Source organism: Solanum lycopersicum, chromosome 1 (assembly GCF_036512215.1).
Source record: "Solanum lycopersicum chromosome 1, SLM_r2.1".
In the NCBI taxonomy this organism is placed as follows: Eukaryota; Viridiplantae; Streptophyta; class Magnoliopsida; order Solanales; family Solanaceae; genus Solanum; species Solanum lycopersicum.
This window is the reverse complement of record NC_090800.1, coordinates 86434273-86457225: the sequence shown is the minus strand read 5'-3', so window position 1 is coordinate 86457225 and position 22953 is coordinate 86434273. Positions and strand designations below refer to the sequence as shown.

The 22953-nt window shown below is 34.0% G+C and overlaps 4 protein-coding genes across 5 annotated transcripts; 2 read left to right on the top strand and 2 right to left on the bottom strand.

The window, feature by feature from the left end:
• Positions 1-1217: 1217 nt before the first annotated feature.
• Positions 1218-7397, top strand: LOC101251127 (domon-like ligand-binding domain-containing protein). The gene is made up of 8 exons (NM_001321562.1): positions 1218-1619; positions 1690-1757; positions 5102-5168; positions 5305-5459; positions 5544-5614; positions 6384-6452; positions 6572-6672; positions 6966-7397. The coding sequence occupies exons 1-8, from the start codon at positions 1359-1361 to the stop codon at positions 7254-7256; spliced, it is 1083 nt and encodes a 360-aa protein (NP_001308491.1). The 5' UTR covers positions 1218-1358; the 3' UTR covers positions 7257-7397.
• A 163-nt stretch (positions 7398-7560) lies between these two features.
• LOC101250841 (pentatricopeptide repeat-containing protein At4g01990, mitochondrial) lies at positions 7561-10626 on the bottom strand. The gene is made up of 2 exons (XM_004230266.5): positions 10234-10626; positions 7561-8975 (listed from the first exon to the last, which is right to left on the bottom strand). Exons 1-2 carry the CDS (start codon positions 10525-10527, stop codon positions 7821-7823), a joined length of 1449 nt encoding a protein of 482 aa, XP_004230314.1. The 5' UTR covers positions 10528-10626; the 3' UTR covers positions 7561-7820.
• Positions 10627-13503: 2877 nt separating this feature from the next.
• On the top strand, positions 13504-17181 carry LOC101250547 (nucleolar protein 56). The gene is made up of 8 exons (XM_004230265.5): positions 13504-13816; positions 14400-14614; positions 14780-14937; positions 15314-15501; positions 15576-15828; positions 15977-16125; positions 16233-16367; positions 16663-17181. The coding sequence occupies exons 1-8, from the start codon at positions 13612-13614 to the stop codon at positions 17019-17021; spliced, it is 1662 nt and encodes a 553-aa protein (XP_004230313.1). The 5' UTR covers positions 13504-13611; the 3' UTR covers positions 17022-17181.
• Positions 17182-17329: 148 nt separating this feature from the next.
• LOC101246773 (disease resistance protein RUN1-like) lies at positions 17330-21921 on the bottom strand. Of its 2 annotated transcripts, XM_026032878.2 has the most exons (6): positions 21453-21921; positions 21253-21378; positions 19811-20912; positions 19212-19646; positions 18175-19122; positions 17330-18082 (listed from the first exon to the last, which is right to left on the bottom strand). In XM_026032878.2, exons 1-6 carry the CDS (start codon positions 21488-21490, stop codon positions 17363-17365), a joined length of 3369 nt encoding a protein of 1122 aa, XP_025888663.2. In that variant the 5' UTR covers positions 21491-21921; the 3' UTR covers positions 17330-17362. The 2 variants fall into 2 exon arrangements, with proteins under 2 accessions (XP_025888663.2, XP_004231293.2); XM_004231245.5 differs by having other exon boundaries at positions 21253-21921.
• Positions 21922-22953: the final 1032 nt, after the last annotated feature.

Genomic DNA, 22953 nt, shown 5'->3' with positions numbered 1-22953 from the left:
TGAATTATAATTGTGTTTGAAATATATTATGTTTATTTGGTAAAAATTGTCACATTGTATTATAAGTGTATTAAAATGTGTGAAAATGTATTATCCATCATTAAAACTTGTATTATATTTGAATGATAAATTTATCTTTGTAATATATATTAAACTTGTATTATAATTAATTTAAAGTGAAAAAAAATATTATTATTAATAATGATAAATACTTTTTTATCATAGTATATTTATGTAAGTTCCACCCCAAAGAATGGAGGTAAAATGTGTAACAGAAAAGAAGAGAAATAATTGCATCCTTTGATGTTGCAGGTAGAAATACTACCAAATATCAAACACCGAAATTTAAAACGAATTGAAGTTATATAAAAGTTATTTATATCGATGGTGTATATAATATAAGTTTCATTTAAATTATACCAACTTGTAAGAACATTTTAAAATCTAGCTGAAACTTCAGATTGAATGGATTAATGTTGCAACAACTTTTTGTTTATGAAGGTTCGTTTTGTTTACATTTATCCGTTTTGTTATAGATTTTTTAAATAATATTTGAGAAAAAAATTGGCAAAAAGTGTTTGTCCATATAACTAGTCATTATTCAGTAAATATGAAAATGATGATATGGTTGCGGATGAAAATGACAAACAATCATCTCACGATAACAAGTCATGTGCTTTATCTACTTCTTAATGTATGGATTGATATATGTTGCAGTTGCTCCAAATTACCATATTGCTCTAGTATCATGGTCATTACTTTTTATTTGTTGCAATGAAGATTTAATTGACCAATAATACAAACATATGGTTAGTTTTGATAGTTTTTAAACTTTATGAGAAATATATTTTTCAAATACTACGACGAAACACATGGTAAAATATTACCCAAGAATATTTGACAATCTATGACTAGACGTTAGCTTAACTTCATAAATGAAGATCTGATGGTTGGTCTTAGAAAATACTTCCCGTGTCTCATATTGATTGATCATCTTATTAAATGTCTCATATTACTTGTCCACTTTACTAAATTAAGAAAATGTAAATTAAATTATTTTTATATTATCTTTGCAATGAATTCTTTTTTAAAGTGTTCACGTTTTAATTTTTTAAAGTTCGAATTAATAAAATTATATACTTATTTATAATTTTTTTAATACGTATAATAAGGAAATTATTAAAAGGAAAGATCCGAGAAAAAACAGATGTAGTACACAAAACATTGAACGTTTTGTCCCTTTGTAAATTAACGTCCATCTTCTTCCATGGCAGCCGGTTCTACTGAGTCGAGTCAACTCTTGATTTATCCAAAACCCCATTACTACTAACACACACAATCTTCTATTTCCACGACAAATGGAGCAATCCCTGTTACTATCAATCTTCTTATTATTCTCAATCGGGATCCAATTCGTCTCTTCCCATCAAGAATCCGGCAACTGGCATTGCGAAACCGATGAAGTATCCCGTATTTCTGCGGAGTTCAGGCCTGGAGTCGTAACCCTTGATGGACACGCTGATGATTGGGAAAATATTGAAGGATTTGAGTTTTCTCTCCTTCCTGCTCTTGACCCAGATCATGACCATGAATACAAAGGGGGGAAAATGACCGTTAAGGTATTATTAGATTCTTCTACAATGATTTCCTTGATTTGTTTTCTTGGGTTACTTACTTGATTTTGATTAGGCTTTACACGATGGGAAAGATGTCTACTTTTTGTTGCAAGTAGATGGAGAATATGTATACAAGAAAGGGTGAGTAAATGCTCTCAATAATTACCTATCTTGTGGGATTTTGGGATTTATTTAGTGACCTTGTGCTGGAACTATTCCTGTTTTTAGACTGTTGCTTATTGGAAAATTGATTATTAAATTACATACCTTATTTGGCATTGAGGTAACATCATTGGTGGTGTAGTTTCTCGTTTCTTTCTTTAACATGCTAAATCCTCAAGGCATTTCATGCTTCTTTAGAAATTTGAAGTTACCTTTCTTTTGATGTCTGTGAATCTATGCATTGCTACCCATTGGGTTTGAGAGACTTCCCAATATAGATTTTTTTTTGCTGAAAGACACTTGAAAAACAAATTTGTGTAAGTTATTCTAATGGATTTCTTCTAAATTAAAAATAGCTCTACTATGAAACTCGTTAGCAAAGGGTAATCTCCTTAATTAGAAGTTTAATGATTTTAATATGTCTTGTAGCTTGCTCTATTTTTAGGGAAAAGGAGACGTCTTATGAATTCTTTTTGTTCAACAAATTCCTAAATTGAACTCAATGAAATTGTAAATCAATTAGGAAACAGATAAATGAAATTTGTCAAAGTCAAACTAATCAGGAATAAGAAGAAAACATATTTCCGTCAACACGGCTGTAGAAATGATATTGCATAAACAGGGTGCCTCCCTCCTCCTTTCCCTATTCATGCATCATAAAGATGTCATATGATCGCCCCCTTACTTCCTCTTTCACCTCTATTACATTGTCCCACACTGGTTGAGGGAATAGTTTCTTGTCTCCTTATATAGTCTTGGGTAATCCTAGGTGCTGTCTCTGAAAAAAATGAAGGATCTGTCAGGTTTACATTATTTTCTACCTAAATTTGTGAAAAATCGTGATTTTGAGGGTTATTCAATCTTGACATGTAAGGTTTTGATGGCAAGGATGTGCACTATTCCCTAGTTGTGGTTTTTGAGGGTTATTCAATATTGACATGTAAGGTTTTGATTGCAAGGATGTGCACTATTTCCTAGTTGTGGTTGGGAAGAAGGGAAGCCAGATTTGGGAGTTAGAGATGAACTTCTGAAATAATAAAAAAAGAAAGTCACACTGGATTGAGCTTTAGTGGGGAAGATTTTCTTAGGTCTAGTTAAGTTTGAAATGAACTAAAACAAATGGAAAAAGACTAGTGTATTAGCATGAGGCAATGTTTAGGATAAAGACGAGAACAAGATGAGTGAGCCAAAAAGTTGACAGTGCTTGACATTTGCCCAAATAAATTTAAGGTAGCATTCAAGTGGTATTAGCGAGTGAATTTCCTGAAAATTTTGGTCCAAAGTGGAAGGTTGTAAGATGAGGTGATGCATGGAAAATGTGCTTTATTTACTTTTAACGGTTGGGGTGGGGGAAAACATTATAATTTCTGTAACATTGTCGAAGAGCCTTCCATCACGGTCAGTCAACAATTACTGCAAGCATGTGCCCTAGAAGATCATTTCTATCTGCACTGGTATACTTTCATCACATAATCATTGTCTCAAATAATGTGAGATATTGCTATAGAGTTGAAAAAGACTGTAGAATAGAGACTATTGGTATGTTTTATACAAAAAGGAAAAGTGAGGATGATCTTTTTCTCCTTTTTTGGTATAAAGACTCATGCATTTTCTCAATAAGTCATTATGTGCGCATGCCTAATCATCCTGAAGTCATTACTCATGGCTACTATCTTCTGCAACTGTTGTTATGAAATATGATGGTAACTTATTCGTTCTTTTGATTTGTCACAAATGCAAGAGAGATGGTTTTTGTATCAGAATTCTCACTCACTGGATTACTTCATTATCCAAAAAAGAACCACTGGAAAATTGATGTCTGAAGGCATGTTGGGATTTTTTTTTCTTTTACATCCGACATTTATGCTTTTCATTAATGTTATAAGTTGAATCACTATATTTTGTTTTCAGACCTTAAAGAATTTTTTACATTACGCTGCTCCCTTTTTTTTACGTCCTTTTACGAAACTTTTGGGGCATAAAAAAGATATAAATAGCCCTTCCTCTTTATAGGAATTCTATAGATATAAATATAAAATTAATGTCAAACTTCTTCCTTATTTCACATGGATCATTCAACTTGCCCAACCACCTGTTCCAATCTTAATTGACTTGGGTGTGGGTGTGGGTGTGATTGTAGGTGTCAGTATGATATGCATACCGGATTCAGCTAGTTCACATGGGTTGTATGGACTACAAATATGGCCGACAACAATAGTTTGACTAGGTTTTAAGTTTTCCATTTTGAAGTTTGTACACACACCAAAAATATTATACATATATCAACCGCATATTGACACCTGAGCCATATTCCTGAATCATGAGATCGATGTGACAATGAATCCTACTTATCTAAAAGAAAAGTGATGATGAATCCAACTGCCAAATCCATACATAGACCTCTTCTAGGTCTCATAAACTCAAATACTTGAATCTTCTCCTCTTTTTGGCGGTTGTTTTTAGTTCATGCTTATAGCCTATTAAAGTGACATTAAATATGTACAATACGTCATTCTAAGTATGTAATGTGGGCAGTTACCTAATCAGTTTAAGCTCGGCTTCTTCTTTCCTTTCTCAAGTCATCCTAATATTGACGTTAAACTAATCTTTTTTTTTTTTTGAGAAGGCTATTAAACTAATCTTCCTTACACCTTTTAACAATCATTTTTAATAATACTTGCAGCCAACTCAAATATTGCAGAACCTTCACGAGTACTTTCTTTCCTTATTTTTCGTCAAGCCTGGTCAATCACATCTTAAAACTATGTGCACACGGTATATACTTTTTGATTCTTAAGGGGAAGGTTTTGTGTTTTATTGAATAACTTTCTTCTTTGTGGGATGAAGTGCATGTAGTTAGGCCAAGATAATTGAAACTTGTAAAACTGCTTAAAAGAGGTGTCGGCATTGTGTCTACATAGAAATAATGGATATTCTATCTCATTTTGTGTGAACATACAACAGAATTTCTGAAATGTATTGCATGGAAAAGCAAATGTTATCATCCTACATAAATTATTTGACCAAAAGGCATGCACCTTTAATTTCTTCCTCTCTATTAAACTGAGGTATCAGATGTGCACATCCTGGGGATTGAAACTGCTCTGACTTCTTTCATGCTTTCATCACAAGTTCCACTGTGTTACATGAGTGGGTAACTGCCTATATTTTGTGATTGTTAACTCTCTATGTTTTGTGTCTGAGTTACTGACTTCATTTTTTTTTATGGTACTTGTACAACAGATGTAACATGTTATCAACTTAATCATGGTATATTGTTTATTTCATGCGACCGTACTTAGGATTTCTTTTTAATGATGCAGAAATGACAATAATTGCCCATCTGTAGCACTGATGTTTCAAGTTGGTGAGAGTGCCACATATCATAGTGTAAGTTGTGCTCGTTTGTTTACGGGTTATGCTAACTTCTGCAAATGTGTCTATCCAGAAAAGGAAAATACAGCTTTCTTGTGTTTCTGTTTGATATCTTTTATTGCCTAAAATGTGGATTAAATTGTTGGAATAGATGGGTGGGTGTAAGCAATCACCTGATGCATGCAACAAAAAAACTTGTCGTGGGCACGAAGTCGATATCATGCACTTCTCAATTGGAAATGCTATCCCTGGCAGATTGTATGGTGGAAACCCAGTCGACAACAGAGATGGTAATGGGGGAGACAGGTAAATTTTTATACACTATTATCTTGTTTATAAACACTTACAGAATTCTCCAACTTATCTTTACTATGTTCACATTGTCAACAGATTTGGTCATCTAGTCGATTTATATGCTTGGAGCCCACACTGTATGAATTTGGATGGGGTTAGTTCTACAGGTAAGAATGTCATTCGAGTTGTTGGCACTCAAACTCTGGAACGTGTACTAGAGTATTATACTGATCACCTATCAATTAATACTTGGATCTTGATTGTCCTTCGTAAATGGGGATAGAAGCATATGGAGAAGAGGAATAGAAAGAAAAATTTGACTGATGCAAGTACCGAGGTTACAAAATTTACAGCTGACCTTAATACTTGTGGTTCATTTTTGCGGATCTATAACAGTAACCATGTAGGGTTGTTTCTTGGTTGTTGTTTTGATCTCTTTTATTTCATTGGAACTTACCATGCACCCAAAGACTTGGTGTCTGTTCTATGAGATGCAACTAAAAAAGAAATTACATTTTAATGAATTATATATATAGCATATAAATTGAATGATTGAAAAAAAATATCAGATCGTATTTCTAAATCTGGTTGCTACCCTGGTGGAAATGTAATAGCACGGTCTACCTTTGTTGTTGCGTTGGTGGAAATTTAATATCAGATGGATGATCAAACAAACATATTGTCTAAGAGGTTGAAGGAAGAGAAAATCTTGAATTTATCCTAGTCCCTGCTTGTTGACTTAGAAGTGGTCTATTAAGAAAGAGGACTTTAACGCACACATGTTTGTGATGTCTTCTTCAACTATGATATGCATGCCTTCATTCTTGTGATTTTGGCGATCTTGTTTCTGCTATATCTATAAGCAGGACACAACATTCTTGACATGCGAGTTTTGGCTCGAGTCTGTTTGTACTTACCCTTAATTTTTGTTCTTAGGAAATGATACATCTGCCCAGAATGACTGGAGGGGTGCATGGTGGCATAGCAGTTTCAGTACCCATTCAGGTAACATCTTTCACCCTTGTCAAATCAGCATGGGTTTCATCTGTGCTCCTTCTTGATGATACTATAAAGTTGATTCTTCTTCTGGCATCTTCATTTCTTAAATGAACTTGTGTTGACAGGTTATTCTGAGGAAGACAGTCCTTATTCAACAAAGGGTCAGAAGGGAACATTCTATTTTGAATTTTCTAGGGCTCTGAGAACCATGGATCGTCTTCAGCAGGTAGTCTATCATCCTGATGTGTTTAGTCTCTTTGAGGCTTATGTTATCGATAATGTTGTCATACATTAGAAACCTCAGCATTAAATATAAACACCAAAAAAGTCCTAGGTGTATGTAAACATCGTCAATGAGACAGAAAAGGACAAAAAATTCAATTCCACATTGTCAATAGTCACTTGTTAAAACATCCATTGGCATGCTGTTTCATGCTTTCCCCCCTTTATTAGCAGCTGAAAAGAAAATAGTATGTGTTTAAAAGGGCTGCACTAATTAAGTTTGCTGTCGAGCTGTAGGATGTGCAATTCACTGTCGGTCAGTCAAGCAAGTTTTCAGCTGCATTTTGGTATCCGGAGGATGGAAATCCATGGCACGGATCAGGACATTACACGATTGGTTGTGACTGGGTACCTCTAGATGTTCCTCCTGGTTCATCTGCAGGCATCAAAGTGGTATCAAGAAGCTCTTGGGACGCTGCCAATGGTTTTGCTTTTCTGTTATCTGTTGTTTCATTTGGCGTATCCTTTTTTGTTGCTTATTGGGTTCATAAGAAAAATGCCATCTCTTTTCAACCCATTGATCTTTAATCTTGTCTTTACCTTTTTATATTTTTACATAGAGGGATGGCCATGGAATATTCTTTTGTAATAAGCGCATATCTTATACTCATTGAGTGACAGAATTAGTCTATTTGCAATTTCATTAGGAGATGACTCTATTTTGTTTTACTTTTATGAGTTGGCATACTGAATTTTTTTTTTTTGAACTTGGCCATCCCGAATTCCCAAGTTGAACGCTATAATTTCATGTGCTAGTTTTGTCACATCTAGTACCACACATTTCCACCTCAAGTATAGAATAGAATGTCAAGAAAATGAAAATGTTCACTAATTCATCAAACATTGCAAGCTATATTAGAGCATGTTAGTTAGGTACGCAGTTTTATCCGCACAGAAAATGGGCGAGAAATACTAGTGAGCTGACATAACTCTCTTGGTAAGGTTCTTAAATAATGTAAAGTACAAAGAGCATGAAAAAAATAGCAACATGGCAAATGTAGAGCGAAATCGACAGATTCCATACCACTTGGAGAGGGTTGAGAAACTTTGAGCAATGAGCCACTCATGTTATCCTCAAGAGCATGAAGGTGTTCATAGTTCCACTTCAGAGGCTGCAGAGTTTGTGCTTAGAAGAGAGTCATAAACACTGGAATCGAGGCGATTAATCTTCTTCATAATCTCGCAAAACTTCTCAGCTCTAACAGGATCATTACTGTCCTCAAAATAAGCTAGAAACATCTTGATGGATTCATCCTTAGGAAACCAAACTTTTTTCTTAGGATTTGCCTTGCTGGCACCCATCTCCAAATACTTTAGAGCAGAGTCTATCTGCGAATTTTTTATATAGAAATTTGTGAATGCATCGTAAGTCCTTAAGTTGGGTTCAACGCCTTGCTTCAACACATTCTCATAAAGCAAATTTGCTTCTTCGATCATATTTCTGTCAAGATAGGACTCCATCATCACATTTGAAACTCTGATGTCAAAGAATTTACAATGTGACTCCAATTCTCTAAAACGTTTCTCAAGGGCTTCCGAGTCCCCCAGTTTGGATAGAGCCAAAAGCACGATGAGATAGCTAAACTTGCTGGGAGTTGGGAAAACTGACTTTAATAATTCCCATGAGCGATTGACTCCTGATGGATTAGATGTTTTCTGATATAATGTGATTAAGGTATGGAAAGCTTCACGGTCATGCATATCTTTCATTTTCTCCATCTTTTGGAGAATATCATTCGCCTTATCACGGTAGCCGTTATTGATATATATCCCAGCTAGGTTTCCATATGTGAGCCAGTCAAACTTTACCTGATGCTTTTCCATCTTTTCAAGAACAGCCTCAACTGATACTATATCCTTCACTAAAGCATAACTGTTCATCAACTGATTATAGGTAAATATATCAACGGCAATATTTCTCTGCTCCATTTCTTGAACCAGTGCAGAGACTTTTTCAGGCTGACCACTTCTTAAATAAAGAGATATCACATTGTTATAATTTAAAGTAGATGTAAAATTAAGCTCCTTCATCTTCTCAAAAAGCTTTGACACTTTATCAAACATTTTCTGCCTGCAATAAGAGCTGAGAAGTGCTCCATAGGTCTTACTAGTTTTTTCAGATTCTTGCAGGCTGTCAAAATACATTTCGGCTGAATCTGTTCCCTTTGTGTTGGCAAGAAGGTGTATCCGTATTGCCCGATCACCATTGCTGATCATAATTTTGCTGCTTTCCATCCATTCAGACAGCTGCATTTGGAAGTTCAAAGATTAAGACAATATGTCCAAGACAAAAATAGCAGCTTATGTAATCGAAGGGGAAAAGAAAAGGATATCAACTTCGATAAGACTATTATATGATTCATGAAACAAGAATAGTTTGAATGGCAGCAGTCACGTAATATAGCCAATTCAAACAAGGGTCATTGAATTGAATTGGCTAGAGCCATTGAATACAGCAGACAGTCTATAAAATTAAACTAAAGCCAATACAAACAAGTCTTCTGCTGTGATTATGAAACAACAATTTTGCCCAATCATAGCATATTCATTCATTATTAACTTGTCAAGCCCAAGATACTAAATAAAAAACACAATAATATGAGCAACAAATTTGTATGTCAACTCAAGTTCAGATTATGACACATAAAGGATATAGCTTAAACTATCTATCAGTATTCTTAATTACCCCTGAACTTGGCTATTTGATAGTCTTTACCCCTAGTTGTTGATGTGGCAAAGAGAACGACTACTCTCTTTAAGGTGAGTTGGGATTGAAACACTCAAGCTCTTCAAAGTCTACTTGTGGGATTACACCAAGTGTATAGTTGTTCTTTGTCAATCACTTCTGTTTTCCATTCTGGTCAAATAGAGGTTCAATTCCACAATAGTTCTCACAAATGCATTGACACTATGCAAGTCATAGAATATTCCCCAGTTTCCACTTTTAGTTGGAGTACAAGTTTGTACTCCTAGTTGACTAGGCACAGTAGTTTATGAGCGAAATTAACTTGATTTATATCTTGCTAATGAGAGATTTGTGGCAGGTTAAGGAATTACTATCTGAAGCAAAAATGTTCTATTGGAGACAGTAAGTCAACAAGCATATTTATTTGAGACTCCAACTATTGTTAGTGTAATGAATGTTTGACAAAATCACTGTGAATCGCAAACAAAGAAAAAAGCAATGAAGAACTAGAAAAAAATTACAAATTCGTAACACTAAATGTTTCAAGGAAAACTCAATTAGAAAACACTAAATGATTTGTGGAAGTCATTTTTTTCTTTGTATTCTTCGTATGCTTCACCAATCCGATCGACACTTCGACATTACTATCAATCTTAAATAATCATAATAAACATTTATCATTGAACAACCAAACAGTGGAAACGAAAAAAAAATTGCAGGAAAAACATCTCCATGGAAAATGTAAACTTTATAATGGTAAATACTTAATTGAGTTACTTGAGAGAGAAAAAAGCATGCTCGGAGATGAAAGATAGATACCTGAAGGGCAAGATCAAACCTATCGGTTCTACGGAGATTGTTGATACAGCCAACAATGTCTATCTTTTGTATGGATTCCCCTTCGTTATCCAATTTGTTTAAAGCATCTTTAATGTTGGATTCAGAGTCTGCTCTATTGATAAGGTCCGACAATTTCCGGCGACCGTCGCTTATTCGTTTTCTTTGGCTGATGGCCGGCGTTGATATGGTCTCCACCGCCGCCGTTTCTGTTGAGAAACATCGGCGATAAGTCGTTGATCGGAGAAGCTTCAAACAGATAGCTCTGCCCACCATTTCTTTTGTGGATGAAGAAGAAGGGTTTAACTAGGGTTTATAACTAAGAAGAAACAAAAAGTTGAAAAACAATACAAAAAATTGCCAATACGACACCATTTTGCGTTTGTGGAAAGTAACCAACATGAATTTTAAAAACTTTCAATTTTTTAATTATATTTTATTAAACATAAAATTTATATATTAAAAAAGTTTTTAAGCATCTCAATAAATCTTCAATCGTAAATTTTTGAAGAGATTGTAAATCTTAAATCACATGAAAAAAATATATCTGGATAAATATTCAATCTTTTGAAATTCATTCAAAAATGGTAAAAATAAAATTAACATTTATGTGATACCCATTCATTCAAATTCAACCACATTCATACTTTTGCTTCAAAACTTTAACATTTTCTAAAATCTTATATTCCTAAGTAAGAATCGATATAAGATTTATATGTCAATACAAATTATTGAGAAATCCTAATGCATTGTTATTGTTGTCATCTCTATCGTAGCAATGTGGTCATTGTCTATTTATCATTGTAATTGAAATTATTATTGTAAACTATGAGCGTATAATATGCTCAAATGAAATGATACAAATCAATAATTGTGTCAAAAAATTCATTAAATGTGTTATATAATATGTGATTGTGAGTTTAATTATTAGTACTCTCTCGTCTCATTTTATGTGGCACCATTTCTTTTTTGGTCAGTCCAAAAAAAAAAGTTATATTTTCTTATATGGTAAATATTTAAAGATAAAAATCTTCTCTTATCCTTGTTGGTTCCACTTGAATATTAAAATACATTTATAAAGAGAGAGAAAGATAAGTTTACTTTTTTAAAGATCAATTCAGTAAATATTTTTAAGTCTTCATTATTTCTTAAACTATGTGCCGAATTAAATGTTGTCACATAAAATGAGACGGGGACGAAAGGGAGTATATGTTAACTTGATATTGCTGTAGAAATGAGTTACATAAATTTCAAATCACAAGTCTTGCTCTACTATTAATAGATAATATAGTCCACCCATGTATCCCTAGTAGTTGGGGTTGTTAATGGTATAGTTTGATTGGTTAATTTATAGAATTAATTATATTGATTTTTGGTATTTTATTTTGTGCAATTAAATTAGACATTATAACATTGTATTGTCATATTGATTTGCTATTTATATTGGTACAATTGGATTAATTTTCAATATGTCTTTATAAATATCATGTAAGAGCCATAAATAGAAGTTAAGAACACAAAACTTTGCATACTTTCACATGACTTTGACAAATTTCTCAAAATATTTTTATTGTTTAAAAACTTACTAACAAAGAAAACATGAATTATGACATTAATATTGATTCATCTTATTATTTTACAATAGTATAAATCCAATTTAAAAAAAGACAAAAGATCTAGATCACACGAGTGAAAATAAATTAATCTTGATTACTAAGTTAAATGTTTAATACTAGAAATTGATTCATAGAGAATAAATGTCTACCCACCTTATAACTTGATATTCATGAATAGTGCAATGTATCGTAACTACTCAACACTAATAATTGATAGATGAATCCCTATTCTAAGGACATGATAAAAGATAATTTCGTAGAGTATATTAGTAAAAATAATATATGTACTGACTTTGTGTTATTAGTAGTCTTTTGTTTGGTGTATTTTTTCATTTCATGTATAAGCACACATTCGTTATATACTACGTTATTATAAAAATTTAATTATCCTTCAAAAGTATTTTAACATCTTTTCTACTATAATGGTCGAGAATATTTTAATAGATAAATATTTATACATAATGCATGTTATTTTTAATACGCCAAACCAAAAAATGCATAGAAACGAATCAGTGGATAACTAATGCAAACATAATAAATATAAACATTACTACTGCAACTATTATTAATACACTCTGTTGAACATTATTTTCATAACACTCTATTAAACAACCCTTTAAAGACTTACTAATAATGGACAGAGGAATTTTAAAATTACTTTCTCCGTTAACTTCTAATTCTCATAGTTTTCTTTTTTAGAGGTCAACCACAAAAATATTGACTACATTTTATGATATATTTTTTCAACATATTGATATGTAAAAAATTGTAATATATAGTACTTTTCGTATAATTTTTTAATATCTAAAATATTTATCTAAAGTATCAATATAATTTAATTTAATTTAACTTTTAAAAATTAATTAAATTAATTTTTGAAAAAATATAACATAACAATTAAAAGTGGAAAGAAAGTACATATCAAACCTTCTCAAATATGACAAGTCTTTATATAGATAGTACACTTCTTTTAAAGGCATCCCACCTTTTATATATAAGATTAAATAACATACACACTTTTCGGTAAGAATATATTTGGATTGACTTAAAAATAGGTTAGATTTTTTAAAAAATATTTTGAATTATAAGATGTGTTTGACAAAGTTAAAAATAGGTATAATATATTAACATGACTGTTAACTTAGCTTTAATGGATAACTATGACCTCCAACTATACATGTGTACAGTTAAACACTTAAACTTGTATAAAATTAAACAAGTAGACATAATTGTTCTACTTGACATATTACATGTAGGTTGCCACACATGACACAAAATTGTCTCGTAGGACGAATATATTCATTTATTCAATTTTACACAAGTTTAAGTGCCTACTTTTAAGTTTTTTTTTTTTTTTTTAACTCAGAACTTATTATTTTTTAAATCATTCCACACGGACTCTAATAAATTTTCCCTTTCTAAAGCACATTTACCTCATTTTCATAAACACACTCTCAAAGTCCTTGTATTGAATTATGGGATATCAAAGATCAGGTAAATCCACATATGAATACTACATACTGTTAATTGAGCCCAGCCCAGTGTAATATCGAATAGCCCAAAAGATGGGCCTACTCAGGGCAGCCCAAATTCTATTTCTTTCAACAGCCCAAGCCTTATTTCCCTTTCCCTTTTTTTTTTCCTACTTAAAACCACTATAAACCTCTTATAAACCCTAACCCTAAACGAGTTCTCTTCCGCTACAATTGAGCAAACATCGGGAGAGATTGAGAAGTAAAATTCCATGGCGCTGTATCTGTTGTATGAGTCGGCGTCTGGGTACGGTTTGTTTTTGGCTCACGGGATTGATGAGATAGGGCAGAACACGGAGGCGGTCCGGAACTCAATCGATGACCTCAATCGCTTTGGGAAAGTTGTAAAGATTGAAGCTTTTAACCCTTTTGAGTCCGCTCTTGATGCCCTAAATCAATGCAATGCTGTTTCTGAAGGTCAGCTAGTGTAAATTTTGCTAATGACATTTGTTTACTTTTTTTTTTTTTGTGTGTACAAGTTTTTATGAATATGAGGTCTGCATGTGCGGTTTTAGCGAATTCATTTTAATGGACTTTCAGGTTGTTATAGTTTTGGCCGAGTTAGTGACATGAGGTCTGCATGTGCGTTTGTGGTTTCTTTGAAGTAATTCTTTCCCGTTGTTACAAATTCCAAGATTTCCAAGATTTTCAGACTGTCATACAATTTTACTTTGACTAAAGGTTATTTTCAATTGGTTGTCTTTTTGCAAGCATTTATGCTTTTTAGAAACCTATTTGAAAGAACTTAGAAGATTAAGTATGTATGATTTACTTTTTATACATCGACAATGTATTTTTAGTGCTGGGAGTATTAATCTACTTTATTCTCCAGGTAACCAATCCACATTTACTATTGGTACTCGCTTTTATGTAACTTGCTAAGTGTTGAAATTCTGAGAAATGTGGTTGCAGCAATCATCTGTCAGGGCGAGCTAGTTTTCATTTTATTGCGTTGTTTGAGTTTATTGTTCTGAATGGATTTTTGGAATTGGGTTTACAGGTCAAATGACTGAGGAGCTACAGAACTTTTTGGAGCGTAGTCTCCCAAAAGTCAAGGAGGGTAAGAAAGCTAAGTTCAGCTTAGGATTGGCAGAGCCTAAGCTTGGGTCACATATCCATGAAGTTACTAAGATTCCTTGCCAAAGTAACGAGTTTGTTCTTGAGATTTTGCGTGGAGTACGATTGCATTTTGAGAAATTTGTTAAAAACCTTAAGGTTTGTTCCTTCATTCACTTACCAAACAGTTTATATTTGCGATATTCCACATTTTGTTTTTTGCATGATTATTTTACATGTGGCAGTCATATTTATGTATCTGAAAAGTTTGAAAACATCTTCAGATAGTTGAATTTTTACTTGATTCTTTTGAACCTCTTGTAGCCTGGTGATTCGGAGAAAGCCCAACTTGGTCTGAGTCATAGTTACAGCAGAGCAAAGGTCAAGTTCAATGTCAACCGTGTTGACAATATGGTCACTCAGGCAATAGTCCTACTTGACACTCTTGATAAAGATATAAATACCTTTGCCATGAGAGTCAGGTATGTTTACTCTTTGCCTTATCTAGATCCATGTGTTGTTCGTTTTAACATGCCATTCCATAATCATTTTGGTATTTATATCAAGTTCCATTTTTTATGCTCGGTAGTTTTCAAGTCACATGAATATATGTTTATTCACCTTAGAAGAGAACGTGACACATGCTTGTAATTGCAAGGACAATCTGATGCATGATTTTAACTTCCTGGCCATTTCTCTATCAGTTCAATTTATCTCTGTAACTGATATAGTCATGTATGCCATCCAATGTCCTTACATCTGGATGTCTTTCTGCAATATAGATGAAGTATATGTTTGTTTTGAATGCTGCCCTCCATTTCAGTCCATTTGATTCCTGTCGAATGCTTATTGATGCAGAGAGTGGTACTCTTGGCATTTCCCCGAGTTGGTCAAGATTGTCAATGACAACTATCTATATGCCAAGGTTGCAAAATTTGTTGATGACAAATCTCAATTGTCTGAAGACAAAATTTCAGCATTAACTGAAATAGTCGGAGATGAAGATAAAGCAAAAGAAATCGTAGAAGCTGCAAAAGCTTCCATGGGTATGATATTATCCTTTCTCAAGTCATTGATGGGTGCTCATTCCTTCTTCTAACGTTTTGGTTCTAATTCCCAGGCCAGGATTTGTCACCAGTTGACTTGATTAATGTCAAGCTATTTGCACAGAGGGTAATGGACCTTGTTGAATACAGGAAAAATCTTTATGATTATCTTGTCGCCAAAATGCACGACATAGCACCAAATTTGGCTGCTCTGATTGGTGAAGTTGTGGGTGCTCGTTTAATTTCTCATGCTGGTAGTCTCACAAATTTGGCGAAGTGCCCTTCTTCTACCCTTCAGATCCTGGGTGCTGAGAAGGCACTCTTCAGGTGATCTGCACTTATTTAATTTTGTTTGCACTTGCTCTCATCGTCTCATGTTAGGTTTTTCTGGTATATAGATTATTTCATTCTGCTATTGATCCCAACATTTTGTCTGATCACATTCTAAGTGTCACTTTCTGTAATTTTGTTTCAGGGCCTTGAAAACCAAAGGAAATACACCAAAATATGGACTCATATTCCATTCTTCTTTCATTGGCCGTGCCTCTGCTCGTAATAAAGGTCGAATGGCTCGTTATCTTGCAAACAAGTGTTCTATTGCTTCTCGTCTCGACTGTTTCTTAGGTTAGTCTCTGCAAGACCGGAGGCAAACATTTAATCATTTCATTACCCAGTGGTTTTGTGTTTCTTTTGTTTTTGTTTTTCACTTCACTTCCCATATTTATCCACAGATAAGAGTACTACTACTTTTGGAGAGAAACTCCGTGAACAAGTTGAGGAGCGTCTAGACTTCTATGACAAGGGGGTTGCACCACGAAAAAACCTAGATGTGATGAAAGCTGCTATTGAAACCGTCGAAGATAAAGGTGAGTTTTGGGATCATGAAGCTATGTATCCTATTGAGTTGCAATCTTTAGGCTGAACAATTTAAACAGAACATAATGAAATGCTTATTTTGCAAGTGTACTTGCATGGTGCACATTATTGATAACTTACTGCCTGTATGATAAACATTTTGAATGTTGTGCCATGCTGCTGTTGTACTTGTTCAGTAAGTGCTACTGGCCCAACATTGGTTGAAATTCATTCCTGACAATTTTTTTGTTGGTTGTCCTTATTTTGGTTTCTGTATTGAGGATGTAGTATTTGTGTGCACTGCAGACACAGAAATGGACGTGGATGAGCCTTCCACGAAGAAAAGCAAGAAAAAGAAATCCAAAGTTGATGTGGTGGAATATGCTCAACCCATGATCGAGGATAAACCACTTGAAACAAATGGTGATGCCTCTGAAGAACCCAAGTCTGAAAAGAAAAAGAAGAAGAAAGAGAAGCGGAAATCAGAAGAGGAGGCAGAGCATGAAGAGGATCAGACTGTTGGTAATGGTAATGGCGTGCATGAGGATGGAACAGCAAAGAAGAAGAAGAAAAAGAAGAACAAAGAGGACAATGGAGAGGAACTCCAAGCTGCTGTTGAAATTAAAAAGAAGAAAAAGAAGTCCAAAGTTCAAGATGATGAATAAATGTACAATTTTTTCTAATCTTGGTCTTGTTATTTTGACGGTTTTTGGTCACCTCTTATAGTTGCCTGTATGCTCCTAGGTTAGATTTTTGTCTGTCTTTCAATTTCGCGTGTATCAAACACTCCTCTTATTTACTATTATCAGGATGGTCTTATCATGATTCCCTTCCTTATTTTTTCACGTAGATTTATTCCTCAAGTGTTAAGATCATCTGGGTACCTGATTTAAAAAGGTTACTGTCATGCAATATAAGTGTGAACTGTTTAAGTTCTCACTGTTTTCTGACATTATTCTTGTTTTGATATGCATTTTAGTGTGTATAATGGAAGGTAATAAATTTCTTAGTTATAGTCTGACATATTTCTTTTAAGTGCCTTCTCCATAAATAGCTCATGAGCAGCACGTAAGGAACGATAAGTAGGAGGAAGACGGACAGAAAAAGTATCCTTTGAAGTGGTGGCATGTACCAAATTAACATCCCAAAATGGATTGACAATATCTGTCTCTTCACAGCCTGGTTTCCCTAGCACTTTTGTCTCTTCAACATGCACAATTTTGATCCCAAATTCCATAACTGTGATACCATCTCCTGCGGTAACTGTGACCTCTATAACATCTTCACTGCTCAACTGATTCTCTAGTTTCCAATGGCTTAACCACATCATTCCTTCTCTCCCTTCTGGAACTCCATAGAACAAGGGCTGGTAAGACCATTTCAAACTTCGAGTTAAGTTATTAACTGTAATGCATGGGCAATCGAAAGTTGATTCATATGGTTTATTTTCCACCAGCCTATAACGAAGTGGTCTTCCTTGAGCTTTGCGCATGGCAAGATGAGAAATTCTTGGAGGTGGTGTTAGCCGTGAAGGACCGAGAATGCTCGGTGAAAGCCCAATCGTGGAACGCTTGTACACAATGCAAAAACTCAATCCCTCTATTCTGGAATTGCAAGTAGGTACTTTGAAGGATGCACTTGATTCTTTTGAGAACTTTGAGCTAAACCAAGGAGGAACTCTTTCACCAGTAAGAAAAGTGCTAAAGATGCCTGGTTGGTACAGTCCCTGCAAAAAAAGTAACTCATAGAACTTTTATATGCTCCTGTCTTCAATTCTATTGCAAGTAGATATTTGCAGGTATAATAAGCAGGACATACCTGAAGAACAACTTTCTTTGTCTTCCTTCTTGGAGTCCACCCTTTACCGTGTATTCGGTAGTAGCTCAGTATGTTAGATGTAAGATTGATCATGACATTGTCCATAGGAGCCAAGTTCAACAAGCCTAGCTTGCAAAGCATCCCTGCCTCAGTATTTCTCAAGGGCTCTAACTTGAAATTTCCATCTATTTCCACCAATTCAACACAATTTGAGACCAGCAAATTCTTCAGACTAGATGATTTAGATTGATATGATATTTTCTCTAACAAGCTGCAGTTAGTAACATTGAGATGTTCTATATTGGGAAGCCCTATGAGAGATTTGAGCTTTTCACAGCCTTCCACTTGTAGCTTTTGAAGTCTAGTAAGATAACTTATGCCCTTTGGCAGACTGCAAATATTGTTATGGCTCAAATCTAAGTTTCGCAATAAGGAGAGGCTATTGAAAGCAACTGGAAAAGTATTGTCGGATAGATTACATCCAGCAAGACTCAAAGTAACCAAAGAATTGGGTAAACTAATGTGTGAAACTTTAGGACATATTGTCCCCTTGCACATCCAGGACCGCAGGAATCCGTACCACGGTTGAACCTCTTCTGCAGTAGAAACCATTTGATGAACTGCAATTTCATCAGCATAGAGCTCTCTCAGTGAATCTACTTTATCTAGATCCATCGGTACATATTCAAGACTTGAGCAACCAGAGATATTTAGTGTGACCAGACATTTTAGCATGCAAATGCTATCTGGAAGTCTCTGCAGATTTTTGCAATTGTTGAGGTTCAACAGAAGAAGTGATTCGAGACATCCGATGGTCTCATGAAGCTCAATCAAGCTTGTACAATATCGAAGGATCAATTTCTCAAGGTTGGGCAGTCCAGAGAAATCAGGTGTTCTTAGAAGCTCGTAGGAATGACTGAGATCGAAAATCTTCAGATATTTAAGGAACTGAATGACAAAAGATAGAAATGAACACAGAATCAGACAAAACTATGTTTCTGCTACACCTTAAAGAATGAATCACATTATTAGCGTACCTTGACTTCATGCCAGATTTTCCTCAATCTGCTATGCTGTAATTCAATCACTACAAGGCTCTCCAGAGGAAAATCAATTGGCATGCATTCTAGTTGCAGCTCTGACCAGCGTAACCATCTTAATCTCTTAGGAAAAACATCAAAAGATCCTTGAAGCTCAACGTGATCAAACTGGAGTAGTCTTAACTTTTGCATTTTTTCAAACACAACAGTTTCCAGAACCAGTTGATTTGTAACTTCTTTGACATCTGATAAATGCCATGGGGAAAAACCAGACGTTTTCTGTTTGAATTGACCTCTCTGAGGATTATGATAGTTGAGAAAGTTCTTTGTTTTGTGTTTCTTGAAATCAATGGCAGAAAAACTTGAGCTAACTATGTCATTGTCTTTGAGCATATCCATGTTAAGGATAATGCCCTGAATTGTTTGAGTGGCCTGTTCAGATAGAAGACAGAAAACGATGAGTAAAGGCAAAGGTACTCATCTTCAACCCATTTCATTTTAACTTAACGAGAACTATGTTAATTACTGAAACAAGATGAATAACGCTAATCTCAACAAAGGATAAGGTATCAGCCATATGAGACGGAATTCCTTACAAGGTTCTGGATTAAGACATTATAGGAATCCTTGGAGCGCCATAGTCTAGAGCGTTTCCCAGGCTCCATTGGTGATTCTTGGCGAACAATGTCTCTTCCCATATCTCGAATCATTTGATGCATAATCAACCTGTTAGACTCACTAATTTTTACAAAATTTCTGTCAATTAGATTTTCTATTCCAATTACAGTGTAAAAGTTGCACCTATTGAGAATAGCTATTACTAGATCTCTGTCCTTCCCAATGAAAAAGCAAGCTAGGTGGAGAAACAAATTTTTATCATGATCATCCTCCAGAGATTCATAACTTACTGCTAATTTTTTGAGAATTTGATGATTCGGAATTGCTTCTAATTTCTGTATTGTGCTTCTCCAAATATCTATGTTTCTTCCTGCCAAAGTAGCACCAAGAACTTCAAGTGCTAATGGAAGTCCTCCACAATCGATTGCTACTTGTTCTGAACATACCTCAAAACCTTTAATAGGACAATCTTGACCAAATGCATGCCAACTTAAGAGCTCAACTGATTCATCTCTATTCAAAGTTTCAAACTCGTAAAGCTTATGCACATCAAAAGGCCTAAGCAATCTCTTGTTCCTAGTTGTCACTATGACTTTACTTCCAGGGTATAACAAGTCCTTCATTGCCAGTAGAGCATCCAATTGATCGCGGCTATCAACATCATCAAGAACAAGAAGGATTCTTTTACAACTTACAGCATCTCTCATCTCAGTCATTCCCTCGTCCACTGAAAACATAGGTTTCTTCTTTCTCTTGCAAATATCAGAAAGAAATTGTCTTTGAAGAGTAACTAAACCTTTATGGTGTGTTGAATTTTCTCTAATGTTGGACAAAAAACTGCTACCATCAAACTTACTATAGTTCAAATTATACACATACTTTGCCATTGTTGTCTTGCCTATTCCACCAATGCCACAAATAACAAGAGTGTCAACATCAGTAGATCCATCCTCTAGCCATGAGTTGATGTTTTCAACACGCCTTTCTATTCCAATCAGATGAGGGCAAATATACAGAACTGGCCTGCTCAGTTTATTCTCAACCACTTTAAGGATCTTCTGTATGAATTTGGACTCATGTCTGAAATGTTTTAACGAAATGGAAAAGTAACCAACACAAAGTTATTCTGTGAGTTCGTGGAATCGAGAACTTAATCATGCAACATGGGAACACAGTCTCCTAATAGAGTGTACAGAAATTGTCATTAGAAAGACTTGAGATAAAGACATGTTAAGTTCATAAATGCAGGACAAATGAAGGCAAATTATATTTAGCAATGTTAAGTCCCTCTCTCTCTTTCTAATAAGGATTGCTACCAATCAAATACAATTTGCTCCAACTCTAATAAAGTAGATACTTTTGCTTAAAATAAACTCATATGAAACATTTCTCAAAGTGCATTTAAAGTTAATGAACTCACCCATCAGCTTGGTTTTGTAAGACCATTCCTCCCAAGTCTGCAACTTGTTTGAGTGCTTCCTTCCATTTTTTAACCTTAGCTTCTTCATGCCTATCAAATTCTTCTCCAATTCTCCCCTTCTGTTTCCTAACATCAGAAGGATCCACATGGTAAAATATGGGCAGAACTGATCTTCTTTTACTACAATTCAAGATCATTACCAACTCATCAAGACACAAACTTGAAGACACATAATCATTTGAAAGGATTATAATTGAAATCCCTGATTCTTCTTCAACACCCTTTTGTAATTTCAATTTGGTTTCTTCTCCTCCCTCGTCTCCATCGCCACCTCTTAATGTTACAAAACCTGCTCCAGCCAGAGCTTCATAGAGATGATCTGCAAAAGTAATGCCGGTATCTTTGGCCTTGAAACTCAAGAACACTTGAGACTTGAATTCAGTAGCCATAGAGCAAAACTCAAGAAACTGGAATTGAGGATCTTAGGCTAGCAAAATTCATAGCGGATACGAAAAGTCAATGTTTTCAACCAAAGAAAAAAACAAGACTTGCAGAATTGCATCAACACAGCTTTGGAACTCCATTTGTTTAATGGTAGTACAATGATTGTGAACCTCATAGTCAACATCTAATTGAATTTCTTAATTTTGTGTTTTTTCTGGTAAACGTGAAAATTCACACTTTGAAAAAATTATCAATATATTCTTAATTCATATATTATTAAAAGCATAAACAAAAAAAAGTTAGAAGTTATATTACGATTTTATCCTTTTTATAAATTAAATTGTTCTAAAATATTTAAATATTTAATTAAAATGTTAATGACTTTTAGACTTCTTAAGATTAATTTCTAATTAAATATCTAATTAATTAATATTTATTATCTATAATCTATATGTATATAATAATTATAATTTTTTTTTAAAAAAAATGGTTTCTACCTTAATGATAAATAACGAAATTTAATAATTTAAAGGGTGCAAATCTGCGAAATGGAGACACACATTGATACTCTCCTCTCGACTATTATTAAAAAATGACTCTATCTTCACAAATTTAAATCCATTAAAGCTTAATTACGTGATAAGAACTTTAGTTGTTCTTTTTACATGGTTTGCTAATTTTAATTTTTTTTCTTCATATTCTTCATTTATTTATTATTATTTGTTAATTACTAATTCAACTTTTATACTCTTAATATTCATTACTCTCATCTTTTCATATTCATAACCTTCAAATGTTTAAACTAAAACTTTAAGATAACTTTTGATTTTCCTTCTATTCTATCTATATAAATTCAACTTCTTTGTCTCATGAAACTCGATTATTAGGCTATCATTTTTATTCTATAGTTAAAGTAGATGAAGAAGCCTCTTGAATTTTGATAGGCTATAAGAGGAGTCGATAAGAACTTAGACAATTATGTACTTATTTTTTTAATCTATATTCTATACATACACCAGTCTTATAAGAATAATGTCTACATTGTATTTTAAGTCGTTGATAGCCTCTTAAAGTTGTCCGCATAATTCATTTAGACAAGACTCTTACCTATTAGACACTTTAATATTAATAAATATTTATCTATTGAACATAAAATAACAACTATCATTACAAATATTGTGCGTGTAATGCACACTCTTTATCTTGACAAAAAGTACGAATAGAATTACGACACGTGGCACATGGGCTCATTAATTT